Raw genomic sequence first — 22,158 nt, 5'->3', positions numbered from 1 at the left:
GGCAAACAAACTGACACAAAACTCACCACGATTGGTACAAATTGAATTATCTGATTTTAAAAACTGCTTTATATTGTTGATATCTCAATTGAAAAATCAGCAGACTGGATAAAAAAGCTAAATAAAGCTATATGATTGACTTTACAAATGAAAACACTTTTCCTCTGAATGCCAGACTTCAGAGAGATCGATGTGCCTTGTCTTTATACCCTAACGCAAAAGACCTGCCTTTGTAAACGATACCCGACTCACTAAATTGCATTTCCAATCTGAAATCAAAGCAGTCTAATGCTCAACCATGCGTGAAATCAGACTTGGCCCATTTCAAGTGAAAACCACCGAGAAGCAAGTATGCAGGGATGATGCAATTTACAAAGTTACGCACACTGCAAATCTGATCAAAGCCTTATGTTAATCGACTTCGTAAGCTGGAGCCGAAAGTAAACACGTCGACACACAGACACACACAGACACACACAGATGCACACAGACGCACACAGACACACAGACTTCCTGCAATTACAGTCTACAGTGTGCAACAGAGTTTATCCTCTTCTCTCTGTCACTTCTCTTTTTTAGTTTTAGTTAACCAGGCAAGGTGACTCAGAGCCTGTTCTCGTTAATAGGAGAAAATGAGAAGAGTCTTAAACATCGAATTCAAGGACTTTTCAAGGACTTTCCAAACCTAATTCATTCAAAGTCAAGAAACCAACACTGCATAGTTTAAACACAGATCTATGCATCAAATCAACTTAGATTAGTATTATTGCACCAAATAAATAAATTCAAGCACTTTCAATGACTTATGTCTATTATGTATATTTTCAAAAACGTTCAAGACCTTGATTTTCTTCCCCTCAAATTCACAAAGGTTCAAGGATAATACAGTTGTGTTATTGGTAGAGCAAAGCCACCAACTAAAAATATTGCACATTTCTCAAAACAAAAATTAACCACCAAACTTCTTTCCATGTGGTTTGGAAAATAAGCTTCTATTAATACCAATTTAATCAACTACTGCAGCGAATATTAAGCCAAAAAAAGATGGTGATGGTGAACACAGAGGTGTTCTACCGCAAACTACACATCAGGGGGATGGAAGGAGGGAGATTAAAGGACAGAAACTAAAAAATACAGAGACAGAAAGGAGGAACAGATGAAGGAAAGGGGAAAACCAAACTTAGGATGAGAAGAGAAAAAGAAAAAAGGACCAGAAAGAGAGAATGAAAGAAAGAAAAAAAATTAAAGAAAACAGAGACTGAAAGACAGAAAGAGGTGAAGAAAGAGAGAGATGAAGAAAGGATTTATTGGCACATGAGGATTTGTCAGCCAGCCAGAGATTGCTTTGTCCTGCATGACTGAACATGAGCCTCTGCCACACACACACACACACACACACACACACACACACACACACACACACACACACACACACACACACACACACACACACACACAGCACGTATGTTTGAGTGTGTGTCTTTTGAAGTTAATGGCTGTAACGTGCAGGTAACGCTCTGTGTGCTGATATTTCTGATCTTTGCAATTCCAGTGTCTCTCTAATCGTAGTTATGTGTTTATGTTCGGATAGATGCATGAGAAGAATATCATCTCTCTCCCTGTGTGTGTGTGTGTGTGTGTGTGTGTGTGCTGGGGCATTGTGCCTCCAGTGAAGGGTGAAGGGGTCTATCAGCTCTCTCTCAGTGGTCTGACAGTGCAGACAGAGACGTAGCAGTCAGCCTGTGCTGCTGAACTGTCGCTTGTCTGACAACACAGACAAGACGCGGAGAGCAGACACACACACTCACACGCACGCGCACACACACACATCACTACAGACATCACCTTTCCTCTCATCTCTGTGCACACTACTTTCTAATCTGCTAAAGGCACAATTTATTACAGAGCGTTTAAAGGATCATGCAGGCAGCACTCTCCCTGCTGCATGTGATCCCTCAGTGCCCTTCATGCAGTTTGCTGGATCGTTACTGTGGCTCTTTCTCTTTATTAAAGACAATATGGAATTAGTTAAATGGCTGAAATAGAAAGAAATACTGTGTTTTATTGATGGATATGATTTCCCAAGCAGTAAATATCAATAACTTTGATAAAAGCTACTGAACAGCCAATGGATCTCCTGTTAGCTTTGTGTTTTTTCTACACTATCCATGTGTGGGTGCACTGCCTGAGATTATGCTTTCTAAAGACAATTAAAGCCTTGTATCTAATAGAGATCCACTGCTTAATCTCTCATTAAAAGTTGATTTCATGCACCTGCAATCTTAAAGTTTGCAAATGATACTTAGCTTGAGCTATAAAATGTTAATGTTGTGGTTATTTCAAAGTGCACATGTTGCCTGGTTGCCACCTCAGTTTCCCCTTTTAATGAGACCATAAGGTTTTTGTAACCACGCAGACATTTAGTCATTCTGCGCCTCAGACTCCCTCTTGATCTTTTTGTTTCTCCGTCTGTACGTTCATCTCTCTCTATTCTTTTCACATTTTCTCCCCCTTTGTCGTGCTTTCCAGAAAGATTTAATCTCCCTGGTTGACTCCTTAATTAACCTCTCTCCCACTCTTGGCAGCTTATCAGCCCGCATTTCCCGCATGGAAAAGTTCAGCAGCACTCTGCGATATCAGACTGCTACCTACACGCTGGCAAGACTCCACTGCGGAGAAAGCTACTGTGCCATTGTGTCAAAGTTTAAAAACCCCCAGAACACTAGAAGTAAAAACACTGAAAGAGAGAAAAAAGGACATCTATAAATCTAACCTAACAGAGTTAAAGAATACAGTGATTTATTATCACAACTCTGATGCTAAAAACAAACTTTTCCTCCTATTTTATTATTGTTTCTTCCTTTGTAATGTCGAACAGATATGATCCACAGCAGATGATTCTGTGTGCTGATTGCTTGGCTGCTGAATGGAAGGTGAAGGCTTTTCTATTTAAATTTGACGTCACTGCCTGACAGCTTAGCTGCAGAGAGAATTGTAAACACCGTTACACAATGCAAATGTTTTCTATCACTGGGAGTTACAATGCACAGTGTGCATTAGTACCTTGGTTCTCATGATTTCCCTGATGGCAGAGTCAAACTCCAGGGAGTTGTTGTAGTCCACCGTCATGACGTGAGGTCTGCCGATGTACTGCTCTGCATATGGGTGCTGGGAGGACACCTGCAGAAAACACATGAAGGCTATACAGTGAGAGCTCTGTGTGACTAAAATAAATGTCCTAAACAGCATTAAAGGGTTTTTGTACTACACCATACTATACAAACTTTACTATAAACTGATCAATCTATAGGTTGTAAAGTTAGAGGTACAATAGTTTTCAACTAAAATCCGCCTGTAAAGACGGACTAGTGAGTAGATGAGTCTACGTGTTCGACGTGATGATGTGATTATGTTTTTCCCCGGCAACCTCTGTAGTCTCATTTAGTCACTTGTTAGCAACCGACATTTTCCAGACACATTCAAATGAGGGGTATTTATTTAAGTATTTCATGTTGTAGAACAAAATGTCAAAATATCTTAAGCTGGTGTTAACCGCAGATGTTATTTCAAGCATTTAACTAAAAACTCATTAGAAAAACCCCATTGACTTCAAGATGGGGAAACAAGAAGTGCACAGGTTGTATGACTCATCCCCATGCCACCCCATTGATGATATAGTCTTTTAATTTTGGGCATTTGATTGTATTAAATACATGCCAATCATTTTACATGTTGGAAAAAAATATCAGGATATTGAATGATACAATGAATATGCTGTGAAACATTTAGAGCAGAGCTAGCATATCAGCTTTTTGCAGCATTTTAATGATCTCAAGGCTTTAAAGAACATACTGGGTCACAAGAATGTAATGCAATTATTTCCCCAAAATTACGTGTGCAATCATGAGTCGCAACATAGATCATGTTGTTCAAGGAGCACCATGTTGCGGCCTGTTATCAAGGACTTACATGTGCTGCCAGTTCTTTTAATGGATCTACTGGTTGGCTGGTAGTGATAACCGCAAAAATGTTCTTATCATGATGGTGGGGAGTAATGAACAAGAATGACCTTACCTCTCTGGAAGTGGGCTTCCCTCTGAAGAACTCATGATTGAGAGAGCTGTGAGGCGGGATGAACTTGGGCTGCAGGAAGATGCAGCCATTGGCTATCGCTTCCAGAGGGGCTGGCCCTTCGTAGGGGAAACCAAAGCCAATGAAGAGCTAGAAAAACAATCAGGAGAGTTATTTTGTAATTAAGATAATTAACTTAACAGTTAATGTAATGTGTGTAATATTCATTTTCTCCTCTTTTGTCGTGCTTTCCAGAAAGATTTACTCTCCCCGGTTGACTCTTCATTAACCTCTCTCCCACTCTTGGCAGCTACTCCTCATATTCTCTGCCAGCCCACATATCCTGAGATCAGTTGTTGTAATATGTGTAAGTAGTGGAAGACATGGCTAAGAATGACAGCAGCAATGAGATTTCAGCAGATGGAGGATGTGTGTCGGTGATATTTTCTTCACTGTCTTACCTTGGCCTTTCGCAGCAGTTGCTGCAGCTCATGCTGGGGCAGCAGGCCGTGGTTCTTCACGAAGGCCGGGACCTCCGGGGGCCTCTGGGTCTCATAATACACTGTGCCGTGGACCTCCATGTACCTGTGGAGAATCTGCAGGAACCCTTCCTTACCCTGCTGGGAGAGGAGGGGAAAAAGATGGGTTGGTGAGATGGAGGGCAAAGGGTGAAGAGAGGAGGGAGTACTGCAAAAAGAGTGTGTCAGAAAAGAACAGCATAGAGAAGACTATGATTAAAGTGCAGGGTGTTGTTGTGTTTGTTTTGTCTGATCTGTTTGTAAGCTACCTTCTGTCTGTGTGCGAAGCTGTCAACCTTTTGGTGTCAGTATGTTTGTACAGTTCAGTTTATTGTGTGCATGTTTCTCTCAACATTTGCATCTATGGTGGATACATCTTACTTATGACACAGCATGTTTCCACACTCGTGTTTTCAGGTCACTTTTATAAAGATTTTTTGCCAAACTAATCATTTAGTCTTTCTTATTGACATTTTTCTGCTGCTGTTGTCAGAAAAGTGAACAAATAATACATAATTCCGAATTCCTAGTTGAGATGACAATCAAATCTCTTTTTTCAACCAGAAACAAAAGTCCTATTGACACAGAGCTTCTTCATCTTCAGGTTGTCGATGGTAAACACGTACTTGAATGAAAATTATTTCAGACTAATCCCTGAACCACTCTCTCTACTACTGCTGCTATCACTACCCTGTTTTCTCATTGCAATTTGCAAGACACCCACTGGATACACATTTGGCAGCTGTACCCTGCTTACCCTATCACACAGTGAGAGGTCTCCTCGCTCCCGGAATTAAACTGACCCTGAGATACAGAATCTGGTTTAAAAGCTTCTGTGTTAAATGTAAAAGAATATCATGTATTCACGAAATCAACAGGCTATTAACTCGAAGGGAAAAAGAAGGATTTTTTGAATGGAAAAATAAAATGCTGTTGAACTCTTAGCAGATTGCTATCTCCCTTACAGAATGATTGGAGCTTGTGTGGGTGTGAGAGGCGCGATAAAGCTTTACCTGCACTTACTCACTGGTGAGAATTAATCTCTCATATATTAGATAAGATTATTTTTTGGGCATGTTTGCCATTGTTGGATAGGGACAGTAAAGAGGCAAAAAGGAAACAGGGGAGTTTACCAGCAGCAGTTGCGGCTGTGTGGCCATGTGGCATGTGCTCATTTATCGCTTCTTATATTTCTGAGGAGTATTAGCATTAAACTCAATTGAGGAGATCCAGAGGGCACACTTTCAAAGTCAAGGTTGAGCATAATGACTGGGAGAACAAAAACCAACCAGCATCAGTTAACAACCCCAACTGAATGATGTGAACGGAGCGTAACCCCGGGCCAGAGTATTGACCGGCCGTCTGGTGTTAAGCAGCTTACTGCATATCCCTGTACTGTGGTGTGGCCCCCCGCAGTCGTAATTGGAGGCTGTACCGATCAATAGCTTCCTCTGCGAGGATTTTCCCAGCCAATTAGGAGATTAGCTCAGGCCCTAAGTGCAGCAGACAACATGAATTAGCAGAAGGAGAAACTACAGGCGTGGAAGAGAGCAGATTCCATAACCTGCACTTGCAGCTCTCTCTCTCTGCATGTCCAAGCTTACTATCTCAACATTGGATTAGGACTGGTAATAAGTATGTTCTGCTATGCTCAGTTTCTTCCTCACCTTATTTCTTGAAATGTAGGCTTAAGAAAATTGTTTGATTTGTATGGCAGGTAGGAAGGGTACGATGGCAAAAAAAAAATCATATTTGCTAAGCTTCACCCTCCTTACGGTTGGTATCCAGCTTTTTGTTAATTTTGATAATTAACAAAGACAACTGCAGCAGGTAGACAAGATTCATAATAATTTTGGAAACAATGGGTCCCTGAGTTTTAAACAGAGGCAGACAAAAGCAGGCTTCTTATTTGAAGCTAAGTATTAGCTGTAAATAAGGTGGGAGTCACTTGAGAAGATAAACATCGTCATTAGTGCTGAATTAGCCACATACGCCCTGAACCCTCATCTAACAAAAAAAAAAAAAAATAATAATAATAAAAATGACTGGCTGTCTGACCAGTCCTTGTGCCTTCTCAGAGGATAAAAAGATAATTGCTGTTATAGATATAACTGATGTGATGGCTGTCCCTGTGAATGCTGCGATGCATTTGAGTGTACTTGTGAATTGGTGACAAGTAGCTTCTCACAAATCACTTTTCTGGATCCAACCCTTACAATAGCTTTGTCTGACAGCTTAGAGTAACTTTGTTCTTTTTTACAGATGATGGACACAACAGGAATATGTGGTGAAAGTGACAGGCTCTTACCTGAAGCTAATGAGCATCCAGTCAGATACGCCGAAAGAGAAAAAGACAGACAAAAAAGAGAGATAGGAAAATAAAATTCAGATAAAAATGTATATACACAACAATGGGGGGAACAAAGAAGAGCCAGGAGGCATTTTCTGCCTTTTCACAGGGCTGTTGCAGTTTACAGTATTGTACTGTTAAAACCCCTCATCTCTGTGCTGTGCTCGTCTCTTTCACAAGCACCGACTGTAAAGAAATCCAGGGAATTGTATAGACAGATGGGGGAAGTAAAGGCAGCAAACAACATCTTTATAATCATTTTAACAATGGAGCCACAACTGTGCCCCTCTGCAGCATGCAGAGGAACAAGCAGACAGCTTTTGAGAGGAAGATTGCCTGTAAATTAAAACTGTACAATTGTGTATATAGAGCCACATGATGCTGAGCTGTAATGGTGCAAACAGCAGGGAGTGCAAAATGCTGTCATTGGATTTTTCTGTTAACACTGCAGTATATTGTTGGGGGGTATTGTGTGTGAGTGTGTGTGTGTGTGTGTGTGTGTGTGTGTGTGTGTGTGTGTGTGTGTGTGTGTGTGTGTGTGTGTGTGTGTGTCAACATTAAAAGAGCCTACAAGAGATTTAAACCTGCACTCAACTCCTGTCTGAATTTAATGGAGCAGCAGACAGTGGAACTTTTCCATGTTTGTGTTTGTCAGACATTCTTTATGTGTATGCATGGAGGCTAAAAACATGTACATCCATGCATGTGCATGCAATTTTAAATGTGTACATGTGTGTGTGTATTTGCTGTGTGTACTACCTTCCACATGCTGGCCTCTTTCCCGTACACTACAGCCATGTTGTTGACTTTGTTCTGCTGGATGCTCCTCTTCTCCGTCTCATTCAGCTCCTCCGAAACGAAGCCCATGAATGAGTTGTCTGGTGTGTGAGCTGAATGCGTGTGTTAGAGGAAAGGAGAGGCAGGATGGTAGTGAAAGGAGAAAGAAAGTTTTGTTGTGAGTAAGAGACAGAGAGAGCGAAAGAGCAATACATCCTAGTTTGCTTCAGTTCAACGGTTAAGTCAGACTGATTATTGGCTCTGTGAGGCTATGTGAGATGGTTTTGGCAGTACTATGGTGAGCCTTTAAGTTAACTTAACCAACTCACTATTTTCACAACATAATACTGTAAGTACTGCATCCTCATGGGTCAATTTCCCATGAGATTTTTTGCAGTACACATTATCATATATTGAATAAAAGTAATAAATTATTGGTCCTGCTGCTCTATCTGATAAGTATGAAGTAGTCGAGTCAGTCAAAATAGCTTCGGACAGTTGGGAGACGTAGGCGTCACCAGTAGGCCAAATATTGACGTTATGATGGTCCTGCTGTTGAGTGTGAACTATAGCTGAAAGGTCATTTATACCGTTGTGAACTGAATATGAGAGAAGAGGAAGAGTTAAGTGGTCCATGTTTCAGTCAGGAGACAGAAAACATTGAGGGTTTGGAAAACAGTAGATCAGACGTATTGTGTAGCATTACACAGAAACGGAAAAAGAAAGAAATAAAGAACTGAAGAAATAAAGAACAGATAAGAGCTTGAAGGGATGCTAGAAGCTGCTGGGGAGCTGAAAATAGCTGCATTAGACACATTTCTCCAAATTAATGTGAACAAGCAGCTGCACCTGTCAAAGGAAGTGAAAACATGGAATTGGAGTCATTTTACCATTTTTAGAATGACTGTCACATATGATGACAGATCTGTCTGTGTGTGTGTGTTTGAGTATGTGTGTGTGACACTTTTAACTTTGTTGAAATTAAAGTGAGAAGATATGAGGATACGAAAGTAAAAAATAATAATAATAATAATGTAATATGTAAATCAATATGATCAATTATGTCTAACAACCATCCATGTATACTGACAATATAAGTGTATTACACAAGATAAAAAAACAAATGTAAAGGAGACTTTTAAAGATTAGGGAAGTGGTTTTGGTTCTTACGGAACATGGTCATGTACTGCCGGGCGTTGAGGTTCCAGTAGCCCCAGTTGGTCCGGTAGCCGTGCAGCGTTGCATACTCCTCATGATTGTAAGCTGGCTCCGTCCCAAATGTGTCAATCACACGGATGTGACATCTGTGAAAACACAGAACAACTACTTTAAAACAAAATGTTCCGGCTTCCATGACAAAAAATATCAGGAAGACTTTGTTTTATAAGCTGTATATAAAAAAATAAGACTTTATAATGTACTTTTAAGAACATATAAGGGTATTTTAAGTGTTTATTATTGTATATGTCACCAACTATAACCTGCCTGATAACACTGAGGATGTAACATAAATGTAATCATTTATAATGACCTGTCATCATGACTTTTGAACATATTTATAAGCAGTTTTAAACATGCTTGTGAATGATTTGTACATGTGTATGAGGAGTATAAATGCTTTATACCACAGCATTATTACTATTATTAATAAATGCTAAATAATGTTGGGCTGAAATAAAGATATCAACATGCCAAATAAATAAAAATGGTGCAAGGTCAACATGAATACTTACTTAATTACTTTACACTAAATTACATTAAGTCTATTGTGTGTCTTGTGCTTGACTTAACCTGTTTTTAATTTTCTATTATCTATCTATCTAAGTTTGTTAATGATTTCACTTGCAGTCATTGCAGTTTTATGAGTAATAGTGTCTTTAGTGCAATGCTTGACCATGATCTCTGACAAATCTGAGCTCTGCCTCACTTGCAGGATATACATGAAGGGTGCTGACTAAATTATACACTAGATTTACACAGGTCATGAGCACAAACTGAACGCAGGATGCAGCACAAATCTGTCCTGCACTTTAGTTTACTAGTAAATCTGTGTGGTATAAATTATTCTGTTTTTTCCTTTGACAAGAGGCTTAATGACAAAAAACCATTAATACATGTGGCACAAAATGATTACAATACTTGGCACGTTAGCTCAAAAAATAGTATATAGCTGCAGGATTGTCAAAAGTGAAATAAACAAAAGTTAACAATGGAGTTGAAGCCAAAAATAAGCACTGCATCTAGCAGTTTTGCCTGGAAGTTGCCAAGTGCAGAGTGGGAGGTTTGACAGGAATACAAAAAAAAAACCACTGAGGTTTTGAGGTAGAGGTTGTGATAGGGCACTGATAGGGTTTCCAGGTGAATGCTTAGTAGTACAAGACTGAGAGTGTGCACACATAACAGATTCATACAGACACACACATACACATGCAGAGGAGAGGGAGAGAGAGAGAGAGAGAGAGAGCGAGAGAGCTCACTACACTATGTCCTGTCTGTGGCAGGCAGTGTGTTCAATCTGGCCAGACTGTGAGCTCAGGGGGATTAACAAGAGCTATAGGTGGCAGATTCCACTTCTTCTGCTCTGAGACTCTTTCCTGAATGATAACTGTGTGTGTTTGTACATGTGTGTGCATGCGTGCGTGCGTGTGTGTGTAAGAGAAAGACTGAGATAGTCCACTAACATTCTTCATTAAAAAAGTCACTAAACTGTTTCCTGGCCTTGTAGTGGTACACAGGTATGTACATATTTTCACATCATAAGTGATGTTTAATGCATTATCTTTTCACTTGAGTGAAACCAGTTTCCCTCAACCATGTGCGTGTTCTTTCAATTTAGTTAGTGACTTCCAATATTTTTATGAAATATTATTCGAGAACTGCAATAATGGGCTGTAAAGTGGTTGCAATAAATATGTAAATTAAGTGGATGACTAATCAGTTTGATAAACACGGTTTTATTATGTTGTGATTATTATTATTTGTACTACATTAGCATTGTGTTTGGACTGTGGTTACATCGTCTGAACAAACTTAATGGATGTTTGGAAAATTTTGTTTCAACCAGGAACCTCATTACAGAAATTCATCTCAAAGTCTGAAATCATATCTTCTTAGTCTAGTCTATCTTAGTTTCGGATGAAACTAAATTAGAAATCCAAAGTTAGGATGGAATAGACCCCTCCTAAATTTAAAATAATTTCCAAAAATAAGAGGGTCCATTGCTGTTAGGTCTATATGGCAATGACAATGAAGAAGATAGGGAACACATATTAATTTAGTACCGTGATTGTTGGACAAGCTCATGCTGTAATTAACCTGTTAGCTTTACATTTCCAGGACCATGTATCAACGAGTATCTATATTTTCACCTCCAATGACACGATTATTGTTTCTGACTCATCTGAGCCAAAATTGAACGTCCACCTTTTCTCATCCAGTACAGCAAGCTAGCTAGCGAGTGACAAGTGAAGTGACACAGCTGTTGTCAAGGATAAAGGCTGTGTGCATTATAAACACAGATACAGGCATGACAGGATGAGAGATGATTGAGTTATACAGTTCTAGTTAGGACTTTAGGAATGGCTTCTATAAAAGGAAGATAGGATTTTTTCTGTCTTTAAAACTTAAGATAGGAGAAGCAGTAAGGAAAATGGTAAAAGCTACTGCAGTATTTTAAACTCTTTTAGGACATCTGTGCTTTCTGCTTCTCCACAGATGACATTTTTACAACTCAGACTTTACAAAAAGGTAGCATAGCTAGCATGGCTATAATAATTAGCTTACAGATGCCTTCAGCTTTGACTGTACATTTGTTTTATGCTCAATTGAAGCTGCTCACAGCAGAGAAATTGGTTTCCCCAGTGTGTTTCAATGATGGATTTCTGTATACTTGTTGGACATTGGTGCAAACAGGGAGTTGCACCTTGATTCTTCTAAGCTGACAGCTATAAAAAATGTATTATGACATTTATGTGTTATAGCCACCCTGCAATGAGGTGTCATGTTTTCTTGAGGTGTTTCAGTGCTTTTTCTGTATTGCAATCATTCTGTGTATCCATCACCCACTTACAAACAAGATCAAATTTGCCGGCTCTCTAAACTTCAATGTTCAAAATTCGATTTCCTAGAGCAGCATTTACCTGGTGCTCAAGGATCGTCCACACTAAAAGACAGTGACCTTGAGTGATTGTTTATATATTTTTTGGGGCTTTAATGCGAAAAGCAAAAACACCACAATCTTGTTTGACACTTCTCAGATATTTCAGTCACTGAATGCAGTGACATATCTCAGAAAGGAGCTTATAAGAACAGGCTTATCTGCAAGAGAGACTCAAAATCATGCACTTATCTGTGCAGTCTTGTTTTCAGGCACTAAGGACGAGACACTGCGGAAAATGCTGTGTGTCTTATTTGTAAGGGTCACAGAAAGCTGACAATGAATTATTAATAACAAATGTTAGTTTCACCTGTCCCTGCCCTGCCTTCCTTCCTCCCTCCCCCCCTTCCGACCTGCGCTATCACATATCGCCAGCTCTGAAACGGTGAAAATGTTTCTGCCCACAGATAAGAGGTCCCGAAGGGAGGGGGAAAAAAACAGTAGTGGAAGAAGAGGGGGTAAGCGGAGTAGTAGCTGAGCTGAATATCTATCGGGAGATCAGAGTATGGGGCTAATCTGGGTTAAACGGCTGCTCAGCAAGGCTCAACAGTCCTCCGGGGTGAGGGGAATGTGGCAGGGTGGTACGTTGTCACCCAGTTTCAGCTTCAGTGATGGGGAGAAAGAAGAAGCTGGATTTCATTGGAAAGACACTTTAAACATACATTTTAAGCTTTTTGTTTTGATGCTTTACATGTAAAATATTTGTACACACAATGATGATTATTTATATTTGATTACTTCCACAGACCTTTCAAATATTTGGTTTGTGATTCGACACCAGACAACAGGGTAAACAACATTACTTTATAATTAACCTGCTTTCTAACAAGTCTCTGAAACTTTGTTAACACATGCTGGTGTGTCACAGATGTAATCAGCTCCTTCAACTTGAGATTTCATTAATGACCTGTTTTACATGTTGTTAACAATACTACTCTTTCAGTCAGAAACATTTGCATCAAAGAATTGACTGTTTAGTGGAAAAGGCGCTGATTTTTGAGGGAGCACTCAAAGAATAAAAACAGCAGAGGATTCTGCTGTGAGAGCTAATCCCCCTTCAATAAACATAAATGAAGATTACATCTTACTTTAATTAACAACACTTAGAAACATAGCACAGAAGGAGGAGGTTGGGGTGGTGGGGGGAGTGGCAGCAGGAAACAGCATTGGCAGAACAGCCACACTTTGACCGTTGACTGGTATGAGTGTGATTTTATGTTGGCAGTCAGCTGGTAGCCACACAACTAATGAATGAGCAAGTGACTGGACAGCATGATTTCATGATTTTCTTCATCTCCAGCATGATGAAGGAGCTGATTATTGACTATATCAGGAAGCAGAACAATGACTGTTATCACACGGCTCATTTTTTCTGCACATATCAATATGTTTTGGAATAATTTCATTTGCTCAATCCAGACCCTGGTAATGTATCATTTCACAACTCACTGTACTTTTATAATGATGTATGTGACAAATGAAGATTTGATTTGATCTAGGAAACAGCTGGTGTCTCTGTTGCTAACACTATACTTCAGTTTAAGCCTCTGATAACCCTCCTTTCTTATAACCATGCTTGCTGACACTTGCATTGAAGGAGGTGCAGGGGTCAGCTACACCCTTTATATTATCAATGCAGTGGCATCTTTCTTTAACCATACATGTGTCCACTGTATGTATTAATGGTGTATGTGTAGCTTGATACAGTATCATGTAATAACTTAATACTATGTAGTTAATTAAACAAGGTTTACTGATACTAAACAAGTGACTATGTGTAAACAGAATGTATATGTTTTCATATTCAAGCTTATTGGAGTTTGGACACTTTCTATCTCATCTTCTTAATTTTGCTCATCATCCATATAAGCCGTCTTCACAGCGTATTTTATGCATAAGCACTTTGTCCACTTTTATATAAACTTTGCATTTGCACTTCAAAGTTGACAAAGGAGATTGTCGGACCTATCCTTTTGTGGACATTTCTCTGGTTTTCCCATGTTTCCTGCTTAACTTATACTGTTTATCTGTCTTATATGGGGTTTGTGTGATCTATTATGTGTTTTGTCTGAGCTTTTGCATCCCAAATGCTGCTGCAAAAATGGCAAACTCTCTAGTGTAAATATATATCAAACAATAGTATCCTGTTACATACAGTGTTGAGAAAGTGCTTCATTTTATTATTTACGGCTCTGAATTCAAGAACACTTGACATTTATACATACATTTGTAGTGAGATATTAAAAATTTGGTAGTTTGGATTTTGTTTTAGCTGAAGGACGTCCTGGCAGTACAAGAAATAATCACCATACAGTAGCTCATCATTGACTGCAGCATTTTAGTGACACCTGTTTGGACAATTAGCTCAAACACAGCTGTTGCCTTTCAGGACAGGAGGTAAACTCAGTGTTTAACAGCTCGTGTGACACACAAGTATTAGAGTTCGCTTAAAATAAAGGCCATGTGCTCTATTAAAGGGCTTTACTGTAGTTCAAAGGCAGGTCAAACTATCATGTGAAGCAGAAAAAAATAAACAAGAATACAGTGCATTTTTTCTACAGGGAGTTTTAAATTTTTCACGCTATGCTGTGTACCTACTGTATATCGTAGTGACTCATTTCAGTCAAAGTGTAGGGATTTGTACAATGCCCCCTCTTAGATCTATAATTTATCCTCCATGACTTTAGCAGATGCTGTGGCCCATTCACTATGCTATACCCAGTAGTCTGCCTTAGACTTTGCAAGGTAAGACTCCCTGAGCAGTTTGTTGTTGAACTCAAGCCATGGTGGTTTCTTAATTGTTTTCATTTCAATTGAAAGCAGGGCCACTGTTAGTTTGGGAAAAACCCTGAATGATACAAGAGTACAGAGCAGGAAAGAAGCCGAAGAATACACTGAGGAATACAGATATTTAATTATGCTGGAGGAGCTGTTGAAATGTTGTCATGGTGCCTAAAGGCTGTGCTCCTAAAAGCAGATAGTTTTTTTTTTATTTGGAAGAAACATTTGGATTCTTAAATTGATCAAAGCAACAGTCAGTTATTGTTGCATGTGGCAGCAAACAGGATCCCTAATACATCAATAACTGTGTTGTGAAGAAGTTGGCGCAAGATGAAAACTCTACCATAATGAAAAACAAACAGCGACTGATACCTCTGTTAAACTTGCTCTCTTGTCGACTTAAATAAACCTAAAGTGTTAGTGATGTGTCCCTAAAGAGTCAGTCAGGAAGCAAAGCTTCTGTACCTTGTCTTGTGTCTTACTAAGGAGTTTCTTTTTGTTTGTGTTTTCTTTTCCCTGGATATCTCTCCCGATCCACCTCTATCAGAACAGTAAATTCAGCATGCAGAGGAAATCAATATGCCAGTCCTATTATCAGATGAGTGGGTGTGATTTAAGACCATCTCCTATTGGCTCTCAGCATCTTTTACAACAGCACATATGCACACACACACACACACACACACACACACACACATGCAAACACAGCAACACATCCTACAGGACAGCACGGTATTGTCCAGGCATAATAAATGAATGTGGATGTCGGTGGGAACATAAAACAAAAGTAATTAAAGGGAGCTGAAGGGCCCCAAAGCTCAGAGCACTTGATTAATGATGCCTTTCAGCACACAAGGCTCAACTAGACTGGCCTGACGAGGCTAAAGAGAGAGAGAGAGAGAGGTGCATACTGTAGGTATGTCATTGACCTGCCCTAAACCTCTGGGGGAGAGTGGAACTGTTGGGTTAAGATAAATGGATGAAGTTGTTGCCTGATGGGGAAATACTTGAGAGGGGACATAGAAAGAGAAATGCAGTTTTACAATAGATAAATACAAAACATTGATGTTTTATACTTAACATACACTGTGTATGTACATTTACTGTACATTTCTAAAGCTTGCAGTGTGTTAACAAATATGCACTTCAGCTCTTAATTCCACAGAAAACTGAATATCCAGGGTATTCTTCATATACTCGAAATAACTGAGACGCGTCCTCTTGTGACAATGAGGATAGATGTTCTTCGTTCCATCTGTATCGCTGTAACATTCAGATAATTCCTTCGTCCCGAGCGAACAAAAGACCGTCTCTTACAAACACTAAAAGTCACATTCTGTTAGGGAAAGCAGAAATCAAGACCCGGTGCGGTAATGACGAAGCAAAGAACTGCTGACCTCAGCAAGCAATTAGGTGAAGACTGCTGGCTGAGTGGCGTCTTGTCTGGGTTTGGAAATGTGGGATTTTGTGTGTGCGTGTGTGTGTGCGTGAGCAAAAGAGAGACAGCAAAACAGGTTGTGTGCAGGGAAAATAGCTCCCCAGCCAACCTGTAATGCATTTCTCTTTCTCTCATAATTGGATTTTAAAAATACATGGAGCAGCCCTTTATATGTGGTGTCAGGTTGACTCCAGACACCTTCCACTCCTCTGTTGTTGTGGTACCTCTCATTTTCTGTTCTCTCTTGTCTCCTTTGTTGCCATCTTTCCACACACTTTCACAGTTTTATCTCTCTTTCCTCTCTCTGTTTCACTTCCTACTCATATATGCTCTTTCCTCTTTTATCTCTCATTGCTGCCTCTTTACAATGGAAACAAATACAAGAAAAACAAAATGCCAATGGCTGCCATTACATACAGGGGTGTAGACAAAGACACCAATTTATTGGATCAGGAAATATGAGAGTGGGACAGGGGGGATGAGGTGGCTGCAAGCTGTTTTTAAGGGGCTGGACAGAATGAGACTCAAGCTGGACTCTCAATTTTATGTATTTCTGAGGCAACAACACTGAAGACCTCTGAAGATAATATGGGCTTGTATTTCTCTGCTCTGCAGGGTTTTGCAGCTGTTTTTTCCCCCCAAATGCACTGTGGCACTTCTTGTTTTGTGTATTACTTTACTGTTTTGTTGCCTTGGTCTCATGGCTGTCATGGCCTACTTTCCAAGTTGTTCCATCTTTGTAGCAGTGCCAAAAGCCATTAAGCACATTTTTGTAACGGCACAAAAAACCTCTCTCTCTGCCTGTTTCTTTTTAACGTCTTACTAATCTTTCTTCTTCCTCATGAGGCAGATGTCTTCTGCTTTTTCCCTGCTGTCTTCCTGTCTCTTCGTCTTTCCGTGTTTAATCACCACCCTCCTGTTGACAGAGAGCCTCTGAGTGCAATAAAACAACAGCAGTAAGAACTGATGTTTATGTGTGTGTGGGGGTGGGTTGATTGGTACATGTGTGCCAATGTGCATTCATGCTGAACTGTCAATATCTGTGCCGCTAATGCCTCTAATCCTGTACTACATGTGACATTATCTTACTCTTGCTTTGCAGCGTGATGGTGTATGACAGGTGGTGCAGTGCCAGTTTCTGTGTGTATAGTGTATTGTGATGTTGTTCCATTATATTACAACATGACATATTGTGTATTTTGATGTCTTTAACTAGATGGAGATGAATAGGTTCGAGGGAGACAGCGTACGTTTATATGTCTGTCAGATAGGGTGTGTGAATTTAACAAGCTGAATGAGTTACAGTAAGACATCTGGACAGAGATATGCACATCTTATTACCAGCAATAATTAATCCATAAACACAGCCAATAAACCTACATGCTTGCCTGGGAAATTGCTGACACACACACACAAACACAATGCACATCGACCACTAACTTGTGTTTCTTGAGTGAGAGCCCCATGTGCTGCTTCATCTGTTGCAGGCCGTGGTAGTCGGTGTAGATGAGGTCAAAGGGCAGCGGGCCGGTCAGTGGGCAACTGCCTCTGCCTGGGGGCACACCGAGGAACCTGCAACACACACACACAAACACAAATAAAACAGAGTTTAAACAAGCAGAGGAACATGACAGACAGTATCTTTTAGTGTGAATCTTCTCTCTTCCCCGTGAGCCCACTGACTGCACTTCAGCCTGCTGAGCCACGAGAGCATCCAAGCGTGTAGTATTAACTTGGAAAAAACAGTCCGGTTTTGTGACAAAAAAGGAACAGTAAAGAGAGGGTGTATATACAGTACAGTAGTCCTGGCAAGGAGTCAAATGCACTCATTGACATGTGAAATGTTTTTTTTTTAATCTATCACAAGGTTTGAAAAGCTTTTCTGGGGTATTGTGGAGTATAAATCTACCAGTAGAAAGATATTTATTTTTCCAATATTCTGAAAATGTGTATTAGTCTTCTATTAATGCCTCTGAGTTGAGGTGATACGTTTTTTCTACTGTGTGTTCACATCATACTAGAATAGTTCAGGCGTTTTCAAGTGTCCCTGATTCAAAATAACCCATGAGGACACGAGTCAACTTCTACCTGTCTATGCTCCACCTCTGGTCATCTGTCATCCAGAGATCTAATATTAGAGAGGCGTGTTCAGATCAGCCACATACTGCAGCAAAACCAGCCAGAGTGGGACCTGCAGTCCACACTGTTAGTAATAATTGCTGCTGTGCAGTAATCTGTTACATTCTTCTTTCTCTCTGTTGCTCTATTACCCTTTGCTGCTTTGAAAAATATGGTCTGTTTCTTACTCTTGTACTGCTGTGTAAAACATTCTTAAAGGGCTCACCAATGTAATTTCTCCTATGTTAACCATTAAAGCAACATTATGTAACTTTTTTAACCTTAAAATAACAAATCATGTTGATGGTACAATGTCTTGTAATAGGGTGAATGGTGCCTCTGTCTCAGCCACTCTGCCCAACTATCACTTGTTTCTGCACTATGTAACTTCAGTGAGAGGGTAGGATCACAGCGTTACATACATGTTTACTTCAACATACAAGTTTTTAACAAATAACATTGTTATTTATTTTTTTGCTTTTACATTATGCAGCATTTAGTATGTCATCATTAAATTACATTTCACTCAACTCCCCAGCTAACTTCTATAGCTCTCTGGCATCTGCACACCTGACCAGATGTTATTAAGGTTAATTAGCTTAGCTAGCTCGAAGTTTGATGCAATAGCTGTGTGTCGGTCATTCTACCATTTTGGTCCAGATAGAAAGAACAACTATGAAAAGAGAAAATGCCAGTAGAATGGCTATGGAGAGCTACTTCACAAATGCAGGTAACAAGTGCTTTTTGGATCCAAGGACACTTCATGAAACCAAGAATAGAGAAAGGTTAGACTTCTACTTTGGTTTGTGATGCTTTGTGACTCATACTCTTCATCAAGACTGTGAGTTGAAACACTGAGCCGCTAAGCACATTAATTGGAGGCTTTTTAATTTTTGCAGAGCAGTGTGCCCTGGTATTTTTTGGTTATGGCTTATTGATCACAAAGCAAAGTAAAAGTTCAACTTCCCTTTTTTTTGTTTCATAGAAATAATAACTGTTGGATGGATGGTCATGAAATTTGATTCTGAAATTCATGTTTTCTTCAGGATTAAGTGTAATCACTTCAGAGATCCCATCAACATGTGGGCGAAATTTTAATTTGTCTATTACTTTTTGTCAGCATTCAGCCTCAGACATATAACTGTGTTCAGTGCTAATTATCAAACGTTAGCCGGCTAACATGCTAAGCTAAAATGGTAAACATTATACTTGCTAAATATCAGCATTGTCATTGTGAGCATGTTTACATACAGACGTTGCTGTGCCTCACAGAGCTGGGTAGCTCTTAGTGTCGTTATACAGTAGTTTCCAGTTAAACAATTTTGCCAGCAAGAACTGAGAGGTGCCTGTTAAAAAATTTAAGAGCTCTGATGTCTAAAAATGTTACTTGATATCAGCTGGAATCATCTGGAAAAACAAGGAGTGCTGAATTACACATTTCCATCAGCAGAAAAACTGTGTGGTTAGCATGAGCAGTGACAGCTGAATAGACAGAGCGCTGCAGAGACTAAACTTCATCAGCAGAAAATTCTGTTTGATTGACAGCTGAGGAGTGCAGACACCACAGCAGTGAGACCTGTGAACAAAACATTTTTTTTAAAGAATCGTGGCACTTTAAAACACCAGAAGTATACTTGTTTTTAAATGCATGCCCCTTGAAGAAATCAAAGCCCCTATCCCTAGAGGGGTTATACTCAAACCTGCCTGCTGAGCCACTCAGTAACACAAGTGAGAAAAGAGACTGTATAGATGGCAGTATGAGGCCAAAACTGGAGCACCGCATGAAAAGGAATTTGAAAAAAAAAAAACTAAAAGTAGTCACAGTTGAGTTGCTCTGTGTGCCAAAATGGTAAAGACAAAGCATGTCCTTCAAACACTTTGGATGACAAAGTAACCTAACAAGTTGCGATAAACAAAAGCCCATCACTGTTTACATCTCCACTTGCTTTGGGAAATACCTTCTCATATCAAAGTTAAAAATCTAATTCCCTGGAGCAAAGCAAAGAGAAAAAAAAAACTATTAAAACTAAAATTGTGGTTTGAGAGTTGAATAAAAAGTGCATTTGGTGATCAAATAGCATCGTATGGGTAATGCTGAATTCAATCAAAGTCAAGCAAAGGGCTGCTGTGGAGACCTTTGGCAAAACATGATTCAAACAAACAGGATGAAAAGAGCTGAATGTGTAATGACCTGGCGGCTGTACCTCACAGCAGAAACATCAACAACAACAACAGATGGTCAATGGATGGAGGGAGAGAGAAACCAGAAAGAGATAAACTGATATATCGAGGTTCTGTGTGTGTCAGGTGCTTAACTGTACAAGTGCTTATGTGCGTACGTGTTGTGAAATCCAAATGTCTGCCTGTCTGTCTGTTGATACATACACTCCGACCACTTCCCAAAAGTCTTTGATAGTACTTTGATTACAAGAAGCCAAAGGAGAAAAGAGATATGATTCCTAATTATGTGGTTTACTGTATCTAGTTCCACATTCTTGTTTGACTCAGTTTCAACTCATTGATTCACTGAGAGGCTCTCTGTTACCGTGCTGACAGACCAGCTATTGGATATCTGACCTGTGAGTGGTCTGCTAGCTCTTACTTAGCTCTTATTTCCGTGACAGATGAGGCCAAAGGCTAATGGAGACGGTAATGCAATTCGTACCTCCAGTGAATTTCATCTCGCTATGCTAGTTTTACATTGGAGTCTTTTTGGCTGCGCTGCTTATCCAAAGGGTCATTTGATAGTGTCTGTGAGGCAGCACTTACAGGAGCTCTGCTGGCAGCTGCCAACCACCAACAGACAGCAGTGAAAACACACAGATAACAGAGATTGATGTACAGTGGGCAAATGTGGAACTACTGTTTACTGTAGAATGTGGTGTCTACACGAGTGTGGATGATGAATGATTATGGTAACTACACTGTAGTGGCAATGTGGCAGAAAAACTTGAACTTGAGTTTGAACAGCATCTTTTTTTCTTGCTGAAGAATGAGATGTAGTTGAGAGCCAATGGGTGGACATATACATACTGTATATTCAACACAACTTCCCGGTATATTACTATATTATTAAATGCACCAACCAACTGTTGAAATTTCGACAGAAAAAAAACCTGAGGCACAACAAAAATTATTGCGGTGCTAGTACAACATGACAAAAGAAATCTAAAACTGTACAATTTTATTTCAATTTCAATTTCATTAGAATGTCTTCTGCATTGAGGCCTGTTTTATTTTTGACAATATGATAGTGTTTGAATGCCTTAACTGTTAGCCAAGTTCAGACCAAAGATTTCACGACAAGACGAGTATGTTCTGCAACGTTCTGAAAACCTGCCATTTCACACCAATGTGACTAGACAAGACAGTGTATCATCTCAAATACAACGACTCTGAACTTTTGCGTTAAACTGGCTTTTTTATGACTGGATATAATTTGTAGCACCTTAAAATATGAATTAGCACAGTGATAGTGAGTTCCTTGCAACCGCATTTGCAGTGATGATGAAATGATGAAAAAAAGGGCGTATGCATCACGAAGCAAGTGTGTGGGAGAGAAAGAGAAAGTGCTGTGGAGAGAGGTTTGCTTGGATGAGCGAGAGCGAGCGCTGCAGAGTGGCTGTGAATGCAGGCGGAGAAGGAAAAGCAGTGAAGTTGTTAATTAAGCAGCAGCCGCTGATTACATTGATTACATGCATTATTATGTTCTAAAACCATCCACCGACGACAAGCTAAGTCACAGGCAACACCGTCAGCCGGCCTAAGTCGAGCTGCAAAGGGCCAGTTCACACTGCTGCAACTTTTCTATGCGATGTTCTAAAACGGTTTCATTGCGTCGTGAATCTTTGGTCTGAACTGGGCTTTACAGTAAGAATTCTGGACAATGAGCTACTGTTAAATGTATACATTTAAAATGATATTCTTTTGTTTTCCCAGCTTTAGTGAA

The 22,158-nt window shown here is 39.8% G+C and overlaps 1 protein-coding gene across 2 annotated transcripts in view; it reads right to left on the bottom strand.

Annotated features, from left to right (window-relative positions):
* LOC140996577 (alpha-1,6-mannosylglycoprotein 6-beta-N-acetylglucosaminyltransferase B-like) overlaps positions 1 to 22,158 on the bottom strand; it is a 129,180-nt gene that overhangs the window by 5,507 nt on the left and 101,515 nt on the right. For both annotated transcript variants that reach the window (XM_073467016.1, XM_073467023.1), the window contains 6 exons: positions 17,532 to 17,663; positions 8,887 to 9,020; positions 7,699 to 7,829; positions 4,533 to 4,691; positions 4,075 to 4,221; positions 3,064 to 3,180 (listed from right to left, as the gene is read on the bottom strand). In XM_073467016.1, coding sequence (XP_073323117.1) covers positions 3,064 to 3,180; positions 4,075 to 4,221; positions 4,533 to 4,691; positions 7,699 to 7,829; positions 8,887 to 9,020; positions 17,532 to 17,663 — 820 coding nt within the window. The remainder of the gene's footprint in view (positions 1 to 3,063; positions 3,181 to 4,074; positions 4,222 to 4,532; positions 4,692 to 7,698; positions 7,830 to 8,886; positions 9,021 to 17,531; positions 17,664 to 22,158) is intronic.

This window comes from Pagrus major, chromosome 1, assembly GCF_040436345.1.
Source record: "Pagrus major chromosome 1, Pma_NU_1.0".
NCBI lineage: Eukaryota > Metazoa > Chordata > Actinopteri > Spariformes > Sparidae > Pagrus > Pagrus major.
Note: the sequence above shows the minus strand (reverse complement) of the source record. Positions and strands in the feature narration are given on the sequence as shown.